General features: G+C 35.8%; 2 protein-coding genes across 2 annotated transcripts; both read right to left on the bottom strand.

Annotated features, from left to right (window-relative positions):
• Window positions 1-10: 10 nt before the first annotated feature.
• On the bottom strand, window positions 11-1,326 carry LOC146147046 (proteasome subunit beta type-7-like). The gene has a single exon (XM_083386517.1). It carries the CDS (start codon window positions 1,128-1,130, stop codon window positions 306-308), a length of 825 nt encoding a protein of 274 aa, XP_083242643.1. The 5' UTR covers window positions 1,131-1,326; the 3' UTR covers window positions 11-305.
• Window positions 1,327-12,418: 11,092 nt separating this feature from the next.
• On the bottom strand, window positions 12,419-15,522 carry LOC146147045 (uncharacterized). The gene is made up of 4 exons (XM_083388642.1): window positions 15,409-15,522; window positions 15,194-15,234; window positions 14,720-14,916; window positions 12,419-13,094 (listed from the first exon to the last, which is right to left on the bottom strand). The coding sequence occupies exons 1-4, from the start codon at window positions 15,503-15,505 to the stop codon at window positions 13,043-13,045; spliced, it is 387 nt and encodes a 128-aa protein (XP_083244768.1). The 5' UTR covers window positions 15,506-15,522; the 3' UTR covers window positions 12,419-13,042.
• Window positions 15,523-16,193: the final 671 nt, after the last annotated feature.

The raw sequence follows: 16,193 nt of genomic DNA, 5'->3' as shown, positions 1-16,193 counted from the left end.
CAAAGCATGTGTGAAAACAAATTCTATACTTTCCTAAATATGACATTGCAAAATTCATGGATCAAGCAGCTTTTAAGTAGTTTTCCAAAATGTTTACAATATAATTTTGTTAACAGTGTACACAATAACCTATCAGTATTAAATTAAAACAACCACTTTTCCAAAAATTACAATTTAAATTCAAATATATGGATAATAGGCATTCAAGTCGAATTTACACAGAAATGAACTTTTCCGGGATACACAAAAAATGAGCAACAACGCATCATTGGATAAATTTATGCAAAAACAGTTTTTTAACAAAATTAGGATGTGTCCATTTCCTCTTTCTCATCAACAATATCAAACTTAATTTTCTTTATGGACTTGCTGAGAACTTCAGTGGTACCTGGTTTGTACCTGTAGCTGCCCTGCCTTACGCCCTTTGCATTGGCAACATCATACGGACGCAAGTATTCCACCTTCATATCTTTTTCAATGATGCACAAGTCAACATTTGATCCAGATCCCAAGTCATTGAAGATACCTGCAGCAACTGCATTGCGAACCAGCTGCATTGCTTCTGCCTTTTTCATGTTTGGCTTGTATCCTGCCTCAAACGTTGCCATTGCAGCTAATGACCCAGAGCCCATTGTGACATAAGGCAGTTTATCAGTGGATCCATGAGGGTGGATACTGTACAGATGAGGACCTTTGCAATCAACTCCACCCAAGACCAAAGCAGCACTGATGTACCCCTGGTAGCCATAGAGATACTGCTTTAGCATGCGATTGGCAGTTGCCACTCTAGTTGGACGACCAGTGTTGTATCTGTGCAGCTTGAGACTAGAAGAGATCATCTGAGTTGTCATCTCAGTATCTGCAGCAGTGCCTGCTCCACAGCAGTACACATTTGGTGCAATAAAATGAATTTTGGAACAGTTTTTATCGGCAACAATGGTGTCTTCAGTAGCTCGAGTGTCAGCACCCAGAATGACACCATTTTCATATATCAAACCAACAATGGTTGTGCCTGTTTTCCTGGCTTTCTGGGTAATGATTCCATTCTTTTCCAAGCGAGCATTTCTTGCACAGTTTTCAAAAGAAAATCCGCGTTTTGGAACCTCCAAGCAAGAAATTGTGGTAGCCATTGTCAAAAAATCTGGGTATTGTATTCTGGACGAAACAAATGTAAAATCAGCATTAGTTAGGTGTGATTTACGTAGAAAAATGAATATAATACTTGACCCACCCACACCCTAACTCAAATATTGTGCGTTGATTTAATAACTGTGCTATAGGATTCTAGACCAGCTCCAAGACATGTAATATGCAAATTTTTGTTGCATCTTCGGTTAACCATAAAACATTCCTGTAACTTAGGTTGTCGAGGATGGTTTATATGCCTATTGTCAATTTACAGTTATTTAATGGGTGTTTCGCCAAGTGTTTTAGCTCTGTTAGTATTCCATCAAGTGAAAAGGTTGGAAGCTGTGCCCTATAGACGAGCATGGTCTAACTACAAGCCTTATTTTAATAGGCCTGCGATCTTATTTTTATAAACCATTGATTATACCAAATAAAAAAAAACAGCACAATTTATTTTTTATAAGGCCGCGATCAATCGCCCGGCCACACATGGTTGCATTTGCTACGGTTACGTTTTGTTGCTGTAAGTGGTTTACATACAAAAATAACTACCAAGACTACAAGTTATCTATTATTGCATTAAAATGCTTTACAAACACATTCGGACAAAATCGCAAACAACTATACTTGGATTTTTAAGAAAGTTTAACAAATTGTAATTTCAATTTTTATTTAGTCATTCTTAGTCACTACTGGTTGATCCGCAACAGCGTGGTACAGTATTTCCTATGCCACCGAAGTCATAATATATGTTTTAGTATTCCATAAATTTTAGCAAAAAGCGATTTCGCAGGTAATATCTTGATTTGACTAATATTCTTAAACAACTACGCCCAAAAACATTAGTCTATATCAGGTATGGCGAACTACTGACCCTCTTGTCTCTTGTGTCTCTATAAATTACTAAATGGAATCAAACATTTCAGGAAAGAAGAAATGTTTACCAAATCGTTGTTGTAAGCAGGCAGTCGGACCGTTTGACTTTTCCGGTTCAGGTTTGGATCAGGTTCAAGGATTTTTTCGAAATCCGGTTCAGTTTCGGTTTCTAGCAATTTGAAAGTTCCGGTTCAGCTCCGGTTCGACTATCGTAATTTCAAAACCGGTTCAAAAAGTTCCGGTTCGGATACAATATAAGTTGCGTTAAATCTATAAAATGTGGGTTAATAAATGTAGAGACTAATCTATGAATTGTAAGTCATTTAATCTAAGTTACGTGACGTATTAAAAAACAGCAACTCCTTATTGAAATATCTAAAAAATAAAAATATCAACATTGTTTTACTTAATATTTATAATTTTTGTCATAATATTTCGAACATATTGTAGCGTCTAGGGTCATTCAAGATGTTTTATTGAGTATTTAAGGCTATTATTGAGTCGTGTTCTTTTCAAAATGTATAATCAAAAATGTTGCTACTTTTTCACGCCTTTACCAAACGGTCGCTGTCAATCTGAGAACAAAGCATTTGGCTGTTTCACACATGAATAATGTTATATCGTGACACATATTTCCGTTGTAGATAAAAGTATTACACCTGTGTGAACGCGTTGCTGTAACAGCTCCCGGCTGCCCAAAAGCTTTGGTTTATAAATCATTTCCGCTTTCTCGTGTCGCCTTTTCTCTTTCATGCAAACCTTCAACTTATATATGCGAAAGCTTATATCAATATAATCAGTCTTGTCTAGTCAATACACTGTGCGGGTGTGGCCGGCTTGCTGCCAGGCCAGCTCAACACCAGCCAACAAAAACTGTGTGGATTTGTAATCAGACTACAGCAATACCCATTGTAGAAGATAGGTGATTGATCGGGGTAAAAGAACATTTAATTGAGACTCGTAACTAACCACTTGCTACAATGTCGTAACTTAAATCTGTAAAAAGAAGTTGTAACGTCATGCTAGAGTGAACCGTTTTTGTTTACAGGTTCGGGTTCGGTTAAGGTTCATGTTCTTATTATTCTGTTCAATTCCGGTTCGGCTCCTTAAAATCTTACAAAAAATGGTTAAGGTTCGGTTTCGGTTTCGATAAAATTGACCCAAAACCGGTTCATAAAGTTCCGGTTCGACTCCCTGGTTGTAAGTCACTTCTATTTAAACAAGGGATTCCAAAACTGCGGGTCGTGCAAGAGTTTAAGATTCGCGAGTGGGTATAGCCTCCACTAACTTAGTTTTATCAACCACATGCAAAAAATCAGACAACTAAGTTAATTTTGCTTATCTCTGGAAAACATAAAGGGAGGCGAAAAAAAAAGGGAATTAAAATGGGTCGCAAACCAGTTGTGTATGTCGGAACGCCGTTCCGGTGAAATAATTGCTAATTTTTGTTGGTGCGCCGCATCGGCCAAAAAAATAGTTTTGTTTTAGCTGTCCTTTTTTCACTGGGCAATTTTCCATCTCCTTAACTACTCTAAAAGTTGCGAACTACTCGAAAGATAAACTCGTGTTTGCTAAAATTATTTGTTTTAGACATCACGTTATGACGTAAATTTATGACGTCATTCCTAAAAAAAATATGCGTTATGGTAGCCTACGAAAATATTTTCATTGTTACGATAAAACTATTTTACCTACACTCCCATCGCAAACCACCAGGAAACGTTGCGTTTTGGGTAAAATGTGTAACAAATCAGCACACAAAGCCACACATTCATGAGATATATGCGCATGCGGCCATGCGTACATGTCAGGATGTCTCAAAATGTGTGCACATTTCTGGGTGAACACACCTTGAGCATACGGCCCGTGTGTAAGCGGCATTTAATTGACTGACGTGGTATTATCGCAACTATCTGCGTGACAGAAAAAATCAAACTTAACTCTTTCGTAAAACAAAACTCTCATAAAGTTTGCAAAATGTGTGAAAATTTCATAAGCGTAATAGCGTAAAAACTATTACAAACTTCATTATATCTCTTATATCCGCATGACCGGGAGCTATTATTCGTAAAAATTATTGTTCGTTTTGTGTAGCCGTTTCTATAAATACATAGTTATGTGATAGTGTAATTTATGTAGAAACACTGTAATGTACGTATAATATAAACTAGAAAATAATGGAATTCAGCACAAGGAACCTATGTAGCCTACACGCAGAAATGCCTTTGTCGTTGGCAGAAATAAACCCAGTGATATTGATCATAGTGGAACGGAAAGCTACAAAAATGTATCACTTAAATGCAAGTCAGATTTCCTAAAACATTCTTGAGCATTAGAAGTGGCGCACCAGGGCGCTGCGGCAACCTGGCTGAGAACCACTGGCTTAATGTGTTCTGAGTCGATCGGCTAAATGACAAGCCTGAATTTGTGTCCTTATAAACAGGGTAGACACACGGTGTAATGACATTCAGGCCTCAAGCATATGTGGCTCTCTAATACGTTCTGTAGAGTGTAAGATACCACTTTTGTTTAAGTTGACTGAAGCTGCGTGGTATAGCCGCACAATATAAATATCGACAATTTAACATGCAACTAAATTTGTGTGAGTTTTACTAAGAAAATTGGAGTGACTTTTTCTTGGAAAATACGGGAAGTATAAGCAGGGGCGTATCCAGAAATCCCAAAAGGGGGGGTTCCGAAATTTCAACTTAGGGAATTCCCCGTTTTTCCGTCTGACGTTAATGACGTCATAAAATAGTGACGGATATGACGTCATAAAATAGCGATCGTAATGACGTCATAAGTAATAAAAGAAACATTAGAAACAGCGAAATTAAGTCCAGCAAAACCGAACACGTGCGTCGTCTACGCTCCTGCCAGGCGCCATCTGCGCAACCGCTTATTGTGCAATCGTTACCTTTAGGCGAGAAACTAAACCAAGACCGTGAAATATGTGTGATTGATTTTGGTAGATCGATGTAGGGACTACGCTAAATTGCAAGCACGTCTCTCGCCACCTGCAATACTAAACGAAGATCGTTTTTCCCGCGAGTTATTCCATTAGCGCGACATCACGCGCCGAGTGCTGTGCCAAGTCAGCTAAAATACAAGCACGTCTTACACCAGGGCCGGCAACCTTTTCTTCTAGTGTTATTTTCATGTTAGAACAACTGTGAATCAGGCGGGCCTCGGATCTATTTGGCACCTTAAAACGTGTTTAATTACAAGGAGGCAGGAAATGTGTTGGCGCAAATGTTAATCTGGTTCAGTGTTTGTTAAACTTTTTAAGTCTGGGCGTACCTGACAATCGAAGCGAGCACGATTTTTTTGGTATAACGGCATTTTGTTTAAATTTCTTGCAATTTTTTATTACATTCCGCAAAGTATTTTTTGCACTTGCGTAGTCAAATAGCCCGAGAAAAAGGCGGAGACCGCTTGATTTATTGCTATTAATTGTCGAACACACACTTACTGATCAGCCAACCCGAATGAATAATGAAATGCGAAAGAGAAAAACATCCTGCGTTTACGGTCGACCAAACAAGAAACGAAAAACGGCGTTATGCGTTTGATTTTGGTTTCGCATTAGCTCAAGACGCGTGCCCAATTACATTGAAAAAACACGCAGTTTGGGACGGTGAGTTAAACCCTTACAAAAACGAACAAAAAACGATAATGTCACTTACAAAAAGGGAGGGTCCGAATTTGTTTGGCAACTCTACAATGCGGCAATGGTATATCTCAGGATTGGCAAGCGCACTTTTTCTGAAAGATGTCCACTCGTCCTGGGAAAAAACCTGCTAGCCGATGCCCAGGTTGGGTATAGACAAGTTCGATAACTTGAACAAAGGACACGCCAACCGGTTGAATAATCCTGGGCCATCACCCGAGAGTCACCCAGAGGATCGTGGATAGCCTTAATAAAATCAGCACAAGAAACACTGTCATTTTGTTCCACATCGGGGCCCATTTCTGTTCTTACGACCCCGTATACTTGCTGCAACGCGCAACAGCCATCAAGGCAGCCGTCGTTCATTTAAAAAGGAGACTGCCAGATGTAAGGATTTTCCTTCACGTCGGCTTTTGCTTCAACGAGTCCCAGCCATTAGGGCTCAGCGAATGATATTACCTGAGGACCGACCGAATTTTGCGACGTGTCTTTAGCGATTTGTCCTACGTTGAAGTAATCGACGCGTGGGAAATGACAACGAGTGTGTATTGCTACTTCACAGGTGCACAAAATATTTTCTTTATTGCAATCACACAGATACACAGTCGTAAAGACGCGAGGTCTTAATGTTATTTAAGCATAACAGTTTTTGGCGTGAAATCAATTTTTGCGAAATCGCGAAACATATTATGAGTAGGATTCTATTTGACTGTAGTGTATTGAAATTAGGCGTCGCCTTATGATCGGAAAACCGAAAATTGGGTCGCGAGAACAAAAACGTTGGGAAGCAGTGTATAAAGCGATGTGCCTCTTATCCTACCGTCTTGCGTTATTTCTACGCGAATCTGTACATCAGTAGCCTATAGTTTTGATGTCAATAATGGCCATTTCAACTGTTTTATGCCCAAAACATTAATTAACAAATATCAATATATCGAAGAGCAGGGTGCATTCTTGTTTTTCCTAATAAGTCACGTGCTCCGCAACCAGTGTGCTGCAGCACGTCATCTCTGAAAGTTCTCATGGTCTTCCTTCCCAAAACAAAAATTAGTGATACGCCGCCCTAGAAGGTTGAACGACCTATGCGGGGTAGAGTCGGGTTTATATACAGACTACATCAATAGTGTCATTTATGGCTCATAACAAAGATGATCACAATATGATAGTCATAAATACGGCGAATATTTTTTGACTTGTCAAAAAAAGTCAAAATTTTGTCAAAATTTACACGTTAGGTCAAAATTTGTCAAAATTTTGTAAAGTTAAATCAAATTAAAATGCACATACATCGTTTACAAAATTAAAAAAAATATATAGTCAGCTTTTTGAAATTCGTCGTTCAGTTGTTTTGAAATTTATCGTTCAATTTTATCAAAAAAATTTAGTTTTGATTTGTGTTCAAAGTCATTTTAACCGTATTATATCTTTATTAGAGCAATATACGGTATAAAAAACTCTGTTTTGTCTTTAAAACACATTTACCTTCGTTTTAACATAGCCTACGACTCCATGGTTGATTGTTTGATAAAAAATCACAATTAGTATCAAGCTCTCGTGAGGTTCAAAACAAATAGTGTGTTGTGGCTATATGAGTTACGTAGCACGGTCACAACATCCATAATGCATATTTTTATTACAAAATCTTACTTCTAGTACTATATATCCAAAAATGGGCTAAAATATCATGTGTTTTAATTTCAAGCGTGCTCACCTTAAAGTGCAATGTGTAGAGGTATGGGTCCGAATTAATGAGTCTTCATTTATATAATTGCCAAGATGAATCGACCACACTCCTACAAGATTTGAGATGGCCTGTCTTCGTGAGGCCATTCAGGTCCAATTCTTTCCTTTAGTTCAGATACATGAACAGTCAATTTTGCTGTCTTCAGTCAAAGCTGTAAAAGCCTCTCCCTGCACTAGGCAGTACTAGGTGATACTGGTTGATACTGGTTGATACTGGTTGATACTGGTTGATACTGTTTTTTATTCGATTCAGCGACTATACTTATAGGCGAAAATATTTCTAAAATGCACAGGAAATATTGACGTAGATATTCTTACGATTTTCAATAATAAATCACGTGACAACAAGGCGTGGTCTAAACCTTTTTCTCTCGACTCTTATAGACGGAAATAATATTTTTGTCCAAATATGGCTTGAACAAAAGCGCTTCGATCTACATTGCGACGTAACTGGCGACGATTCTAAAAATAATGGATTGTTGACAATAAGGCGAATTTCAAAACAAAGCGCTCACATTAAACGGATATACGTCACCTCACATACAGCTCTGACGCATAAAAATTGGTGTAACAAGGCATTCGTTGCAAACTCTAGCAAGAGATATCGGCAATGGAATTTAAACAAAAACTTTCATGACGCAACATTAAGGCGATAAAACAAAGAATTAATTTGATGTGCTGACGTGTTGCGACAAATACTCCCTTTGCAAAGGTTTTGCAGTCATTTCGAATATATAGGAATGACATTCTTTTCCAATTGTTTTCGTGTGTTGTGTTTCAGCTGTTGTGAAATGCTTATGGAGCATTGGACGCGAAATTGTCCGATCATTCAACGCATTTGCGCAATTGTTTTTGGTTCGATTCCTGATTCCTCGAGAAAATTTTCGTTTGTACCTGAACTGGCAAGGAGGATTTTGATATCAGCGTTCGCTGGTTGCTTGAAATGTGTTTCATCGACACGCCAGAGCAGTTTGCTGTGGCTTTTTTGCTTTTCAGGAAATCTGTGCGGCTTGCAGGTGAAAATCCCTGCGCGGTGCGTTGCAATTCTGACGTCACCAGGAAGCCGTTGTTTTGCGCGTTGCATCTCGATCTATCGCTTTGTCCAACGCTTGTTGTGTTTGTTTTCTGAAATTTCAAAATATTTTTCCGGCAGATGTGTGTTCGAAATTATCTGTAGCAACACTCAGTATTCAAGTTATTTATATTTTGGTTATAGACACACATATTTTCTATACTTATATATATATATATAGGCGCGACAGGTTACACTTAAAGTTTGAGACAATTAATTACTGCAATTTGTAATTACTCACGTTACATCTTTTGCGATTCAATACAAAATTAAATTCTATTGTTTTTTAACATTGAACAACATTTCCTTCAAAAATTTGCATTTTTTTTTAGTTTGCACAATTCGTTCAATGTAAGTTTTAAAATAACGACGCATCACAAGAAAATACGCTTTGAAGTTGCTGCTTATTCACTATTGCTTTCAACAAAAGGCAGGAAATGGGGTGTTCCTAAAGTTGTGATTTGAAAGCTAATGTTTCGCGTGTGGATAAATCATTATGCTTGATACGAGATGTTTAAACTCGTGTGTAAACGCGGCTGCGTGATGAGAGAAAAACAGACAAAAACCCAAAACGTACCAAATGTTTAAAAGAATTCGGAAATTTAACACGAAATTATTTCGTGCACAACAAAATTAAATCATGATTCACAAGTTTAACGCGTTGATTTCAAACTATTGAGCTCCAAGCACAAAAATTAAGCTCTTTTAACATTTATCAAAAGATCGTGCGATCGACGTTTAAGCTTAGACTTCATAGATATAGACTATACATAATTTGCGAAATGCGATACATAATGGTTTAATAGAAAGTCGCATTAAAACAATTTACAGACCTTTCAGTCGATATTTTTACTTATTATATATATAATTTTGTTTTTATTTTAAAAGATAATAGATTTTTCACCTGATAAACTAGGCAGAATCAGTTATTGTGAAATCCATAATTCCGTTTCGTTTTCCATGATTCCAAACGGTGGTGATGTCTTTATCGGCAACGCTTGTTTGTATTTCGTGTTTCGAATTCCAAGCAAATGCTTTGCTGACGCTATGGAGCGTCTCTTCACGTATCTTTCGATGAGATTAATTTCTTCTAAAGCTGGCTTCTTGCAAGTTCCAAACATGACAGTTTTTATGCGGCTGTTTGTAGGTGGTCCATACAGATTAAGGCACATATTTTTTTCTTTGAGCTTCGTTTCTTCAGTCTTCTTGGGAAAGTAGTTTGCAGGTGGTTCGTTCCTCACACGCGGGCATCAATTTGAAGGAATGTGGGTCAGATTAATGAGTCTTCATTTATATAATTGCCAAGATGAATCGACCACACTCCTACAAGATTTGAGATGGCCTGTCTTCGTGAGGCCATTCAGGTCCAATTCTTTCCTTTAGTTCAGATACATGAACAGTCAATTTTGCTGTCTTCAGTCAAAGCTGTAAAAGCCTCTCCCTGCACTAGGCAGTACTAGGTGATACTGGTTGATACTGGTTGATACTGGTTGATACTGGTTGATACTGTTTTTTATTCGATTCAGCGACTATACTTATAGGCGAAAATATTTCTAAAATGCACAGGAAATATTGACGTAGATATTCTTACGATTTTCAATAATAAATCACGTGACAACAAGGCGTGGTCTAAACCTTTTTCTCTCGACTCTTATAGACGGAAATAATATTTTTGTCCAAATATGGCTTGAACAAAAGCGCTTCGATCTACATTGCGACGTAACTGGCGACGATTCTAAAAATAATGGATTGTTGACAATAAGGCGAATTTCAAAACAAAGCGCTCACATTAAACGGATATACGTCACCTCACATACAGCTCTGACGCATAAAAATTGGTGTAACAAGGCATTCGTTGCAAACTCTAGCAAGAGATATCGGCAATGGAATTTAAACAAAAACTTTCATGACGCAACATTAAGGCGATAAAACAAAGAATTAATTTGATGTGCTGACGTGTTGCGACAAATGCAAACAATGTTTATAAAACTATGTCCCATAATGAAATAATTGATTATTTTGAAATTTAGGCAGAAAAGGTTTTGAAAAAACGTATGTATATTAATTAGTTTTAGCCTGTATAGTTTTAGACTCTATAAAAATGACAAAAACCTAAAAATCATGATTTTTTTGACATCAACCACATTAAAAAAAATATTTTTGTCGTAAAAAAAAAACATTCTGGCAAGCCTTGTACGTATGTCTATCATATACTTTTCAGGTGTCGGTCTGTGGTTCGTACTTTTTTATATTGCCAGTATTTTTTTTCGTTTTTATAATAGCCTACGTAGGCTAACTAATGAAAGTGTCGTGTAGGGCCTGGTCAAAAATGGGATCATACATTATTATATGTTATACAAAAGTGTGACCTCTTTTGAAAGAATGCTTTAAATATCCTTATTTTGAAAAGCTGTTAATAAAACAGGAATTGGTAATAATTGCATACAAGTGTAATTTACGAAAAAACGTAAAGGCTTAACAGTTTATTTAAATTAGCCGCGGGCTGGGTTAAATTAAATTGTTTGGCTGGCCGGATGCCGCCCGCGGGTTTCGGTAAGTTCAATAATTCCTAGATGGGAGCATCTCTTTGCGGCAAAACAAGCATAAAGTTCACATTGAAAGTTGTAATTATTTTTCTTTTCTGAACATTTGTTGTTTTTTAAGGCCGGTCCGCGACAAAATTTCAGTTTTAAACCGGTCCGCAGTGCAAAAAATGTTGCAGGCCCCTGGCCTAGCTCATTTAAATCCATGTATTTCTAACAGGTCAAAATAAATTATATTTAGGTTAAAATTTTAATTTTTCAGGTCAAAATTTCCTATTGTTTAGGTCAAAAAATATTCGCCCTAGTCATAAACAAAGAAATGTCTGGTTTCTCACAGTTCTCAAGAGTAATTTACGCAGCTCTATTTGAACATGTTGTTATTATCGGTAACTCGTTTAAAGTGAGCGGATATTTTTTTTAATTTAATAATTTAAATATTTAAACCAGGGTGTCGAACCACTGGACTTATCTGGTTTAGGTTAGGGTTAAATATTTATTTTAATTACGGTTCATTTCGGCTTCGATTCGAGGAAATTATTAAGTTCCCATTCAGCGCTGTTTTCGAAGTTAATCTATCTATAACTTTTTTTTCACAAACGGTTTAGGTCCGGCCTTTGTTCTACTAAAATTAGCAATCTGGTTAATAAAACTCCGGTGCGGGTTCGACTCCTGGAATAAAATTATTTTTGAAAAGATTTACTATGCTAATTATGAAAACCAAAATCGCTCATGACAATTAATTAAGGTGACAATGTTACTTCTATTTTTCTTTCAAAGGTAAAGTATAAGTTGATTACCTACACCAGGGATGTCCAACCCGCGGGCCGCATTGCGGCCCACCACTTATTCTCACTTTCAGTAACAATTGTTTTCACTATCATCAAAACGTGTAGAACTCGCAGTGTTTAATGTAAGCCTAGTCTTATATATTTTAAGACTATAAACGAGTCTAATGTCGCATTTCAACATCCGTCGAACACTTTTGTGCAGCATTATTACTAAGCAAGATTGGTGTTTTTCTGAATGTCTGCTTTTGCGGACCTTTTTAAGGAAATATATCAGCCCAAATGTGTCGTACCATGACATGATACGCCATGGCGATATTTACATGCATATTTACGCACGAGTTCACTCTCGAAGAGCGGGTGTTTATAAGTGAAGTTGTTTTAGTACGTCAATATATGGCGTAACTTATGACGTCACCCATTCAATTTAATAGGTTTTGCCGCCTATCGAAATTTTTAAACTGGCAATGCGGCCCATTCTGCTAAAAATGTTGGACATCCCTGACCTACACACTTCAAACAACCCTTTTAACGCTGTATTAAAATTATGTTTATTAACTACCTATTACTCGCAAATAACAAATCACACAAGAGGTTTTCATGATTTTATGAATTTTATAAATACGATTATAATAGCCCTAAAAATGATAAGTTAAGAGCTTTAATCAGGAAATTATAAAACCTTTCACAGTGTCGTACTTATAGAAGTTATAGGCCTACACTGAGAGACGCGTTTGCTATTACAATTAACAAAGAACGAAATTAATAAAACATTTACACAAACCAAAATATTAAACGAATTTGTTAAAACTGTCTCGATTACCGCTGTTAAAAAAATATTTTTATCTAAGGATCAGCAAAAAAAAACAGTTGTTACAATGCTTTCCAGTTAACAAAATAATACAAAAAAGGTTTAAAAGGCAAATGCTTAAAAGCTTCATACTTGAATGAAATTAGCAAAACGTCAAAATAAAAGTAGATGAAGAAAATATTAAAATAATACATACAACTTTCGGCAAATTTGTTCAACAAACAACAAAAAATAAACTTTTAAATCTTTATTTTCACACCCTTATTAATTGAATGCATATATATGTATATATGTAAATATATATTACAAATTTGCATAATATAATTTAAATATCTTATTTTTCATTACTAAATCAAGTAAATCAAAAAATATAACCCAAAATTAAAAGCTGTCCAGTGATAATAAGCAGCACCCTTAATTCTGGTTGTTCTGCTGATCAACTGAATCTTGTATAGCTCGACGATGACTAAAAGAGAAAAAGTAAAGGCTACTATATATAGTTCTGCAATAAGAAGAACAACTATTACACATTAAATTTCAAAGCAAAACAAACAACAAAAAGATTGAATATTTATGGCTTTAAATCAAGGCTACCGAGTCAAGAGTTCAACTTGGTACTTAAAAGAGTCAGTTTGTTTTTTCGCTGGACTCCAACTCGGGTAAGACTACATAAGTCCCGAGTCTGCTGTGCGTTTGCGCAGTACCAATTTCAAAACTGCTAAGGTCACAAACTGTAAATTGTGAATAAGAAAACGCATGGTAGAATATTGCCCAACCACGTATTGTGGGTGAATGAGTAATATGACTCTTGAGTTGATTGCTGTATACCAGAAGTCAACAAACTATAAGCCGCCGGGGTCAATTACTTTGGCCAGCGCCATATTTTCTTAATGAACATGAAATAGAGTAAAAATGTTGTCGAAAGCAATTTAAAACTAAATTTTGATGAAGTTTTGAACTGTGCGACAATTTATTAAAGCGGACTAGAGTTGTTATTGCATAGTTTGTTTTTTGCCTTCTTATAACGTTAATCATGTTAGTAAAATTTGACAAATTTTTTATACCCGGCCCGCAATGATCAGTCCTTACAGTTATCCAGAACTTTATCAAAAAAGGTTAAATGTGACCACTGCGGCATACAAACACTTTTTAAGTTATGTTTAACATGTGGAATTGAGGCTGTAAGTCGGAATCAGGAAAAAGAACCCTGGGTAACTGACTCCGCATATCTGCTTTAAATTATTAAACATCTATATAATAAATTGTTTAGATAAAATAGTTTAATACATAATGGAAGTAATAATTTATACATAAAATAAAATCGTCATGTGCATTCAAATCATATTCTGTGAGTTTATCTGGGTAAACTGTTAAAACATCAGTTTTTGGATTAGCTTAGATTTGAATAACTTCTTAATCTAGGTTAAAATGGAACTACGGTAAGAATGCATGATAGTTGCATGGATCTAATTTAATTAAAAGAATAGGTCACACTTTTATACCTAACAAAAAGGGTAGTAAACCACTGAAAATTGCCAAAATAAAAACCACTGCAAGCATATAGATAACTTGCTTGAACCTTAAGTTATAAATTTCCTTGAATTCTAATAATTAGAAAATTTTGTATAATTTTTCTTATTTTCGTACATTACTTCTGTCAAGCAACATTTTATTTATTGAAAGATATTCAAGGTGGCTAAACCATAGCCTGAATGGACAGACCAACTTTGTTAGCTAGGCTTATAATGGTCTATCTAGTGACCATCTCCAGCCTATTTGGTCAACAGCAGTCACAATGCTAATTCAAATGTGAATTTGCTATCTGATGGTCACTTGGAATATATTATTATATGGCTTTACTTATCTTGTACAAAATGCTGTGGGTGCTATACAACAAACTCTATATAAATATATTTACACAGCAGTGATAAAATTGAAAAATGACATTTTCTACAACCTACAGAAAATAAATATCATATCACAGTATGCAGAATGTCCACTTTTCAGCCATTGATAGTTTTAAAATGACACGATATTGCCATCAAATACGAATAAACTGGCTTATCAATTTTACCTAGTAAGTTCACTTACTTTACTACTCTAGCTGTCTGCATCAGACCTGTCAGCCCCAGAAACAAATTGCAGGACCCAAGAAAGTAATTTTTCGGGATAATGACCATGCAGTATCGGGTCCAGATGAAACCAGTGACCATCAGTGAGCAGGCCTGGTTCAGACTGATGTTTTCAACTGGCCGAGCAAGATCAGACATTCCAGCAAAAACCAAACCCTAAAAACAAATTTACTGCATTAAATATATACATATATTTTATTTTAATTACAAAGAAATTTAGCAAAATTAACTATTTGTTAAAGAGGTAAAGTTATTGAGTTGAATAGGCTGCAAGGTATCAGTATAAGACATGTATATATATCTGCTTTTATTAAACAAATATGTTCTGATAAATGTCGCTCATAGTGGTGTAACCAATGTAGAAATTTAAAATATTTTAGATATATTGTTATAGGTGAATGACACAGGCTGAAGTCACGTAGGAACAGCATACCCATTTGCAAACCGGGCACCAGAAATGAATCGTCTTTGGCCCTGAAAAGACAGGTGGTTAAATTAGATAAGAGAAAAATTAAATTCAATAAAATGCACCATTCACTCATTGGGGAAAATTTCCAACAGAAAATTAGTTTATGTAGAATAATTCAATTTTAATGCTATTTTCAATGCAGCATAAAAGACTAATATAAGTTTTGAAGTTTTTCACACCTGCTGGGTGATTCCATTTGCTTCTTAAACCCGGAGATAGTCTTGTTTGAATGCGTTTGTCCCAACTTAACAGTGCACGGCGAATTGCTACTGACATTCTATGAGAATATTACATACCTAAACAAACAAAGCATAATATTGAAGGACCCTTTACTAGCGGCCAACACAATCTATACCAACATGGGAAGCATGACAAAGCAAACAAAGTTTACTTCGATGCAAACGTGACAGATACACATAAAAAAGTATATACACAAATCATTGGTAACATTTGTTTGACACTTTTCAATAACTATAATTAAATCTAAACTGTATGAGTGTATTGTATTTGGCAGGATACCGAATGTTTGTTTTGTGTATATTTATAGACTTAAATATAAACCTCAAATATATATTTTATTTACCAAAAATCTAGATTAAATTGATTTACACAAATGGCTGTATCCTATAATTTTATTTTGCAGCTATAATAGTGCATAAAAGTGTGTTTAAACCTAAAACGACTATGAAACAAACACTGTTGGAAAGAAGCTGTTGTACAAACCTAGTTTTTCTAAACAAGGGAAATAAATATAAACTGTGTGTGTTTAAAGGTAGGCATAAAACAGAACCATATAATATGGAATTCAAGTTTCCAACATGTGTGATATTTTATTGTTTTATTGAAGCACCACACTCGCAAGTAGAAAACAAGCAGCTTAGCAAATTCAAAAAATTCGAAAGCAATGCTTGGCAAAAACAGTGTTATTTAAATAGCAAATATTTAACAAGGCAATATATACACT

Source organism: Ascidiella aspersa, chromosome 4 (genome assembly GCF_963924565.1).
Source record: "Ascidiella aspersa chromosome 4, kaAscAspe10.2, whole genome shotgun sequence".
Taxonomy (NCBI): domain Eukaryota; kingdom Metazoa; phylum Chordata; class Ascidiacea; order Phlebobranchia; family Ascidiidae; genus Ascidiella; species Ascidiella aspersa.
The sequence above is the reverse complement of the archived record's forward strand: the minus strand, read 5'-3'. Positions and strand labels throughout refer to the sequence as shown.

Excerpts from the sequence above, each read along its gene's own strand:
- LOC146147045 (XM_083388642.1), bottom strand. The coding sequence starts at position 15,505 with ATGTCAGTAGCAATTCGCCGTGCACTGTTAAGTTGGGACAAACGCATT. Across the intron at positions 14,917-15,193 it reads GGTGCCCGGTTTGCAAATGG|GGTTTGGTTTTTGCTGGAAT; the intron begins GTATGCTGTTCC and ends ATTTGTTTTTAG. Across the intron at positions 13,095-14,719 it reads CAGACAGCTAGAGTAGTAAA|TCATCGTCGAGCTATACAAG; the intron begins GTAAGTGAACTT and ends TTTCTCTTTTAG.
- LOC146147046 (XM_083386517.1), bottom strand. The coding sequence starts at position 1,130 with ATGGCTACCACAATTTCTTGCTTGGAGGTTCCAAAACGCGGATTTTCT.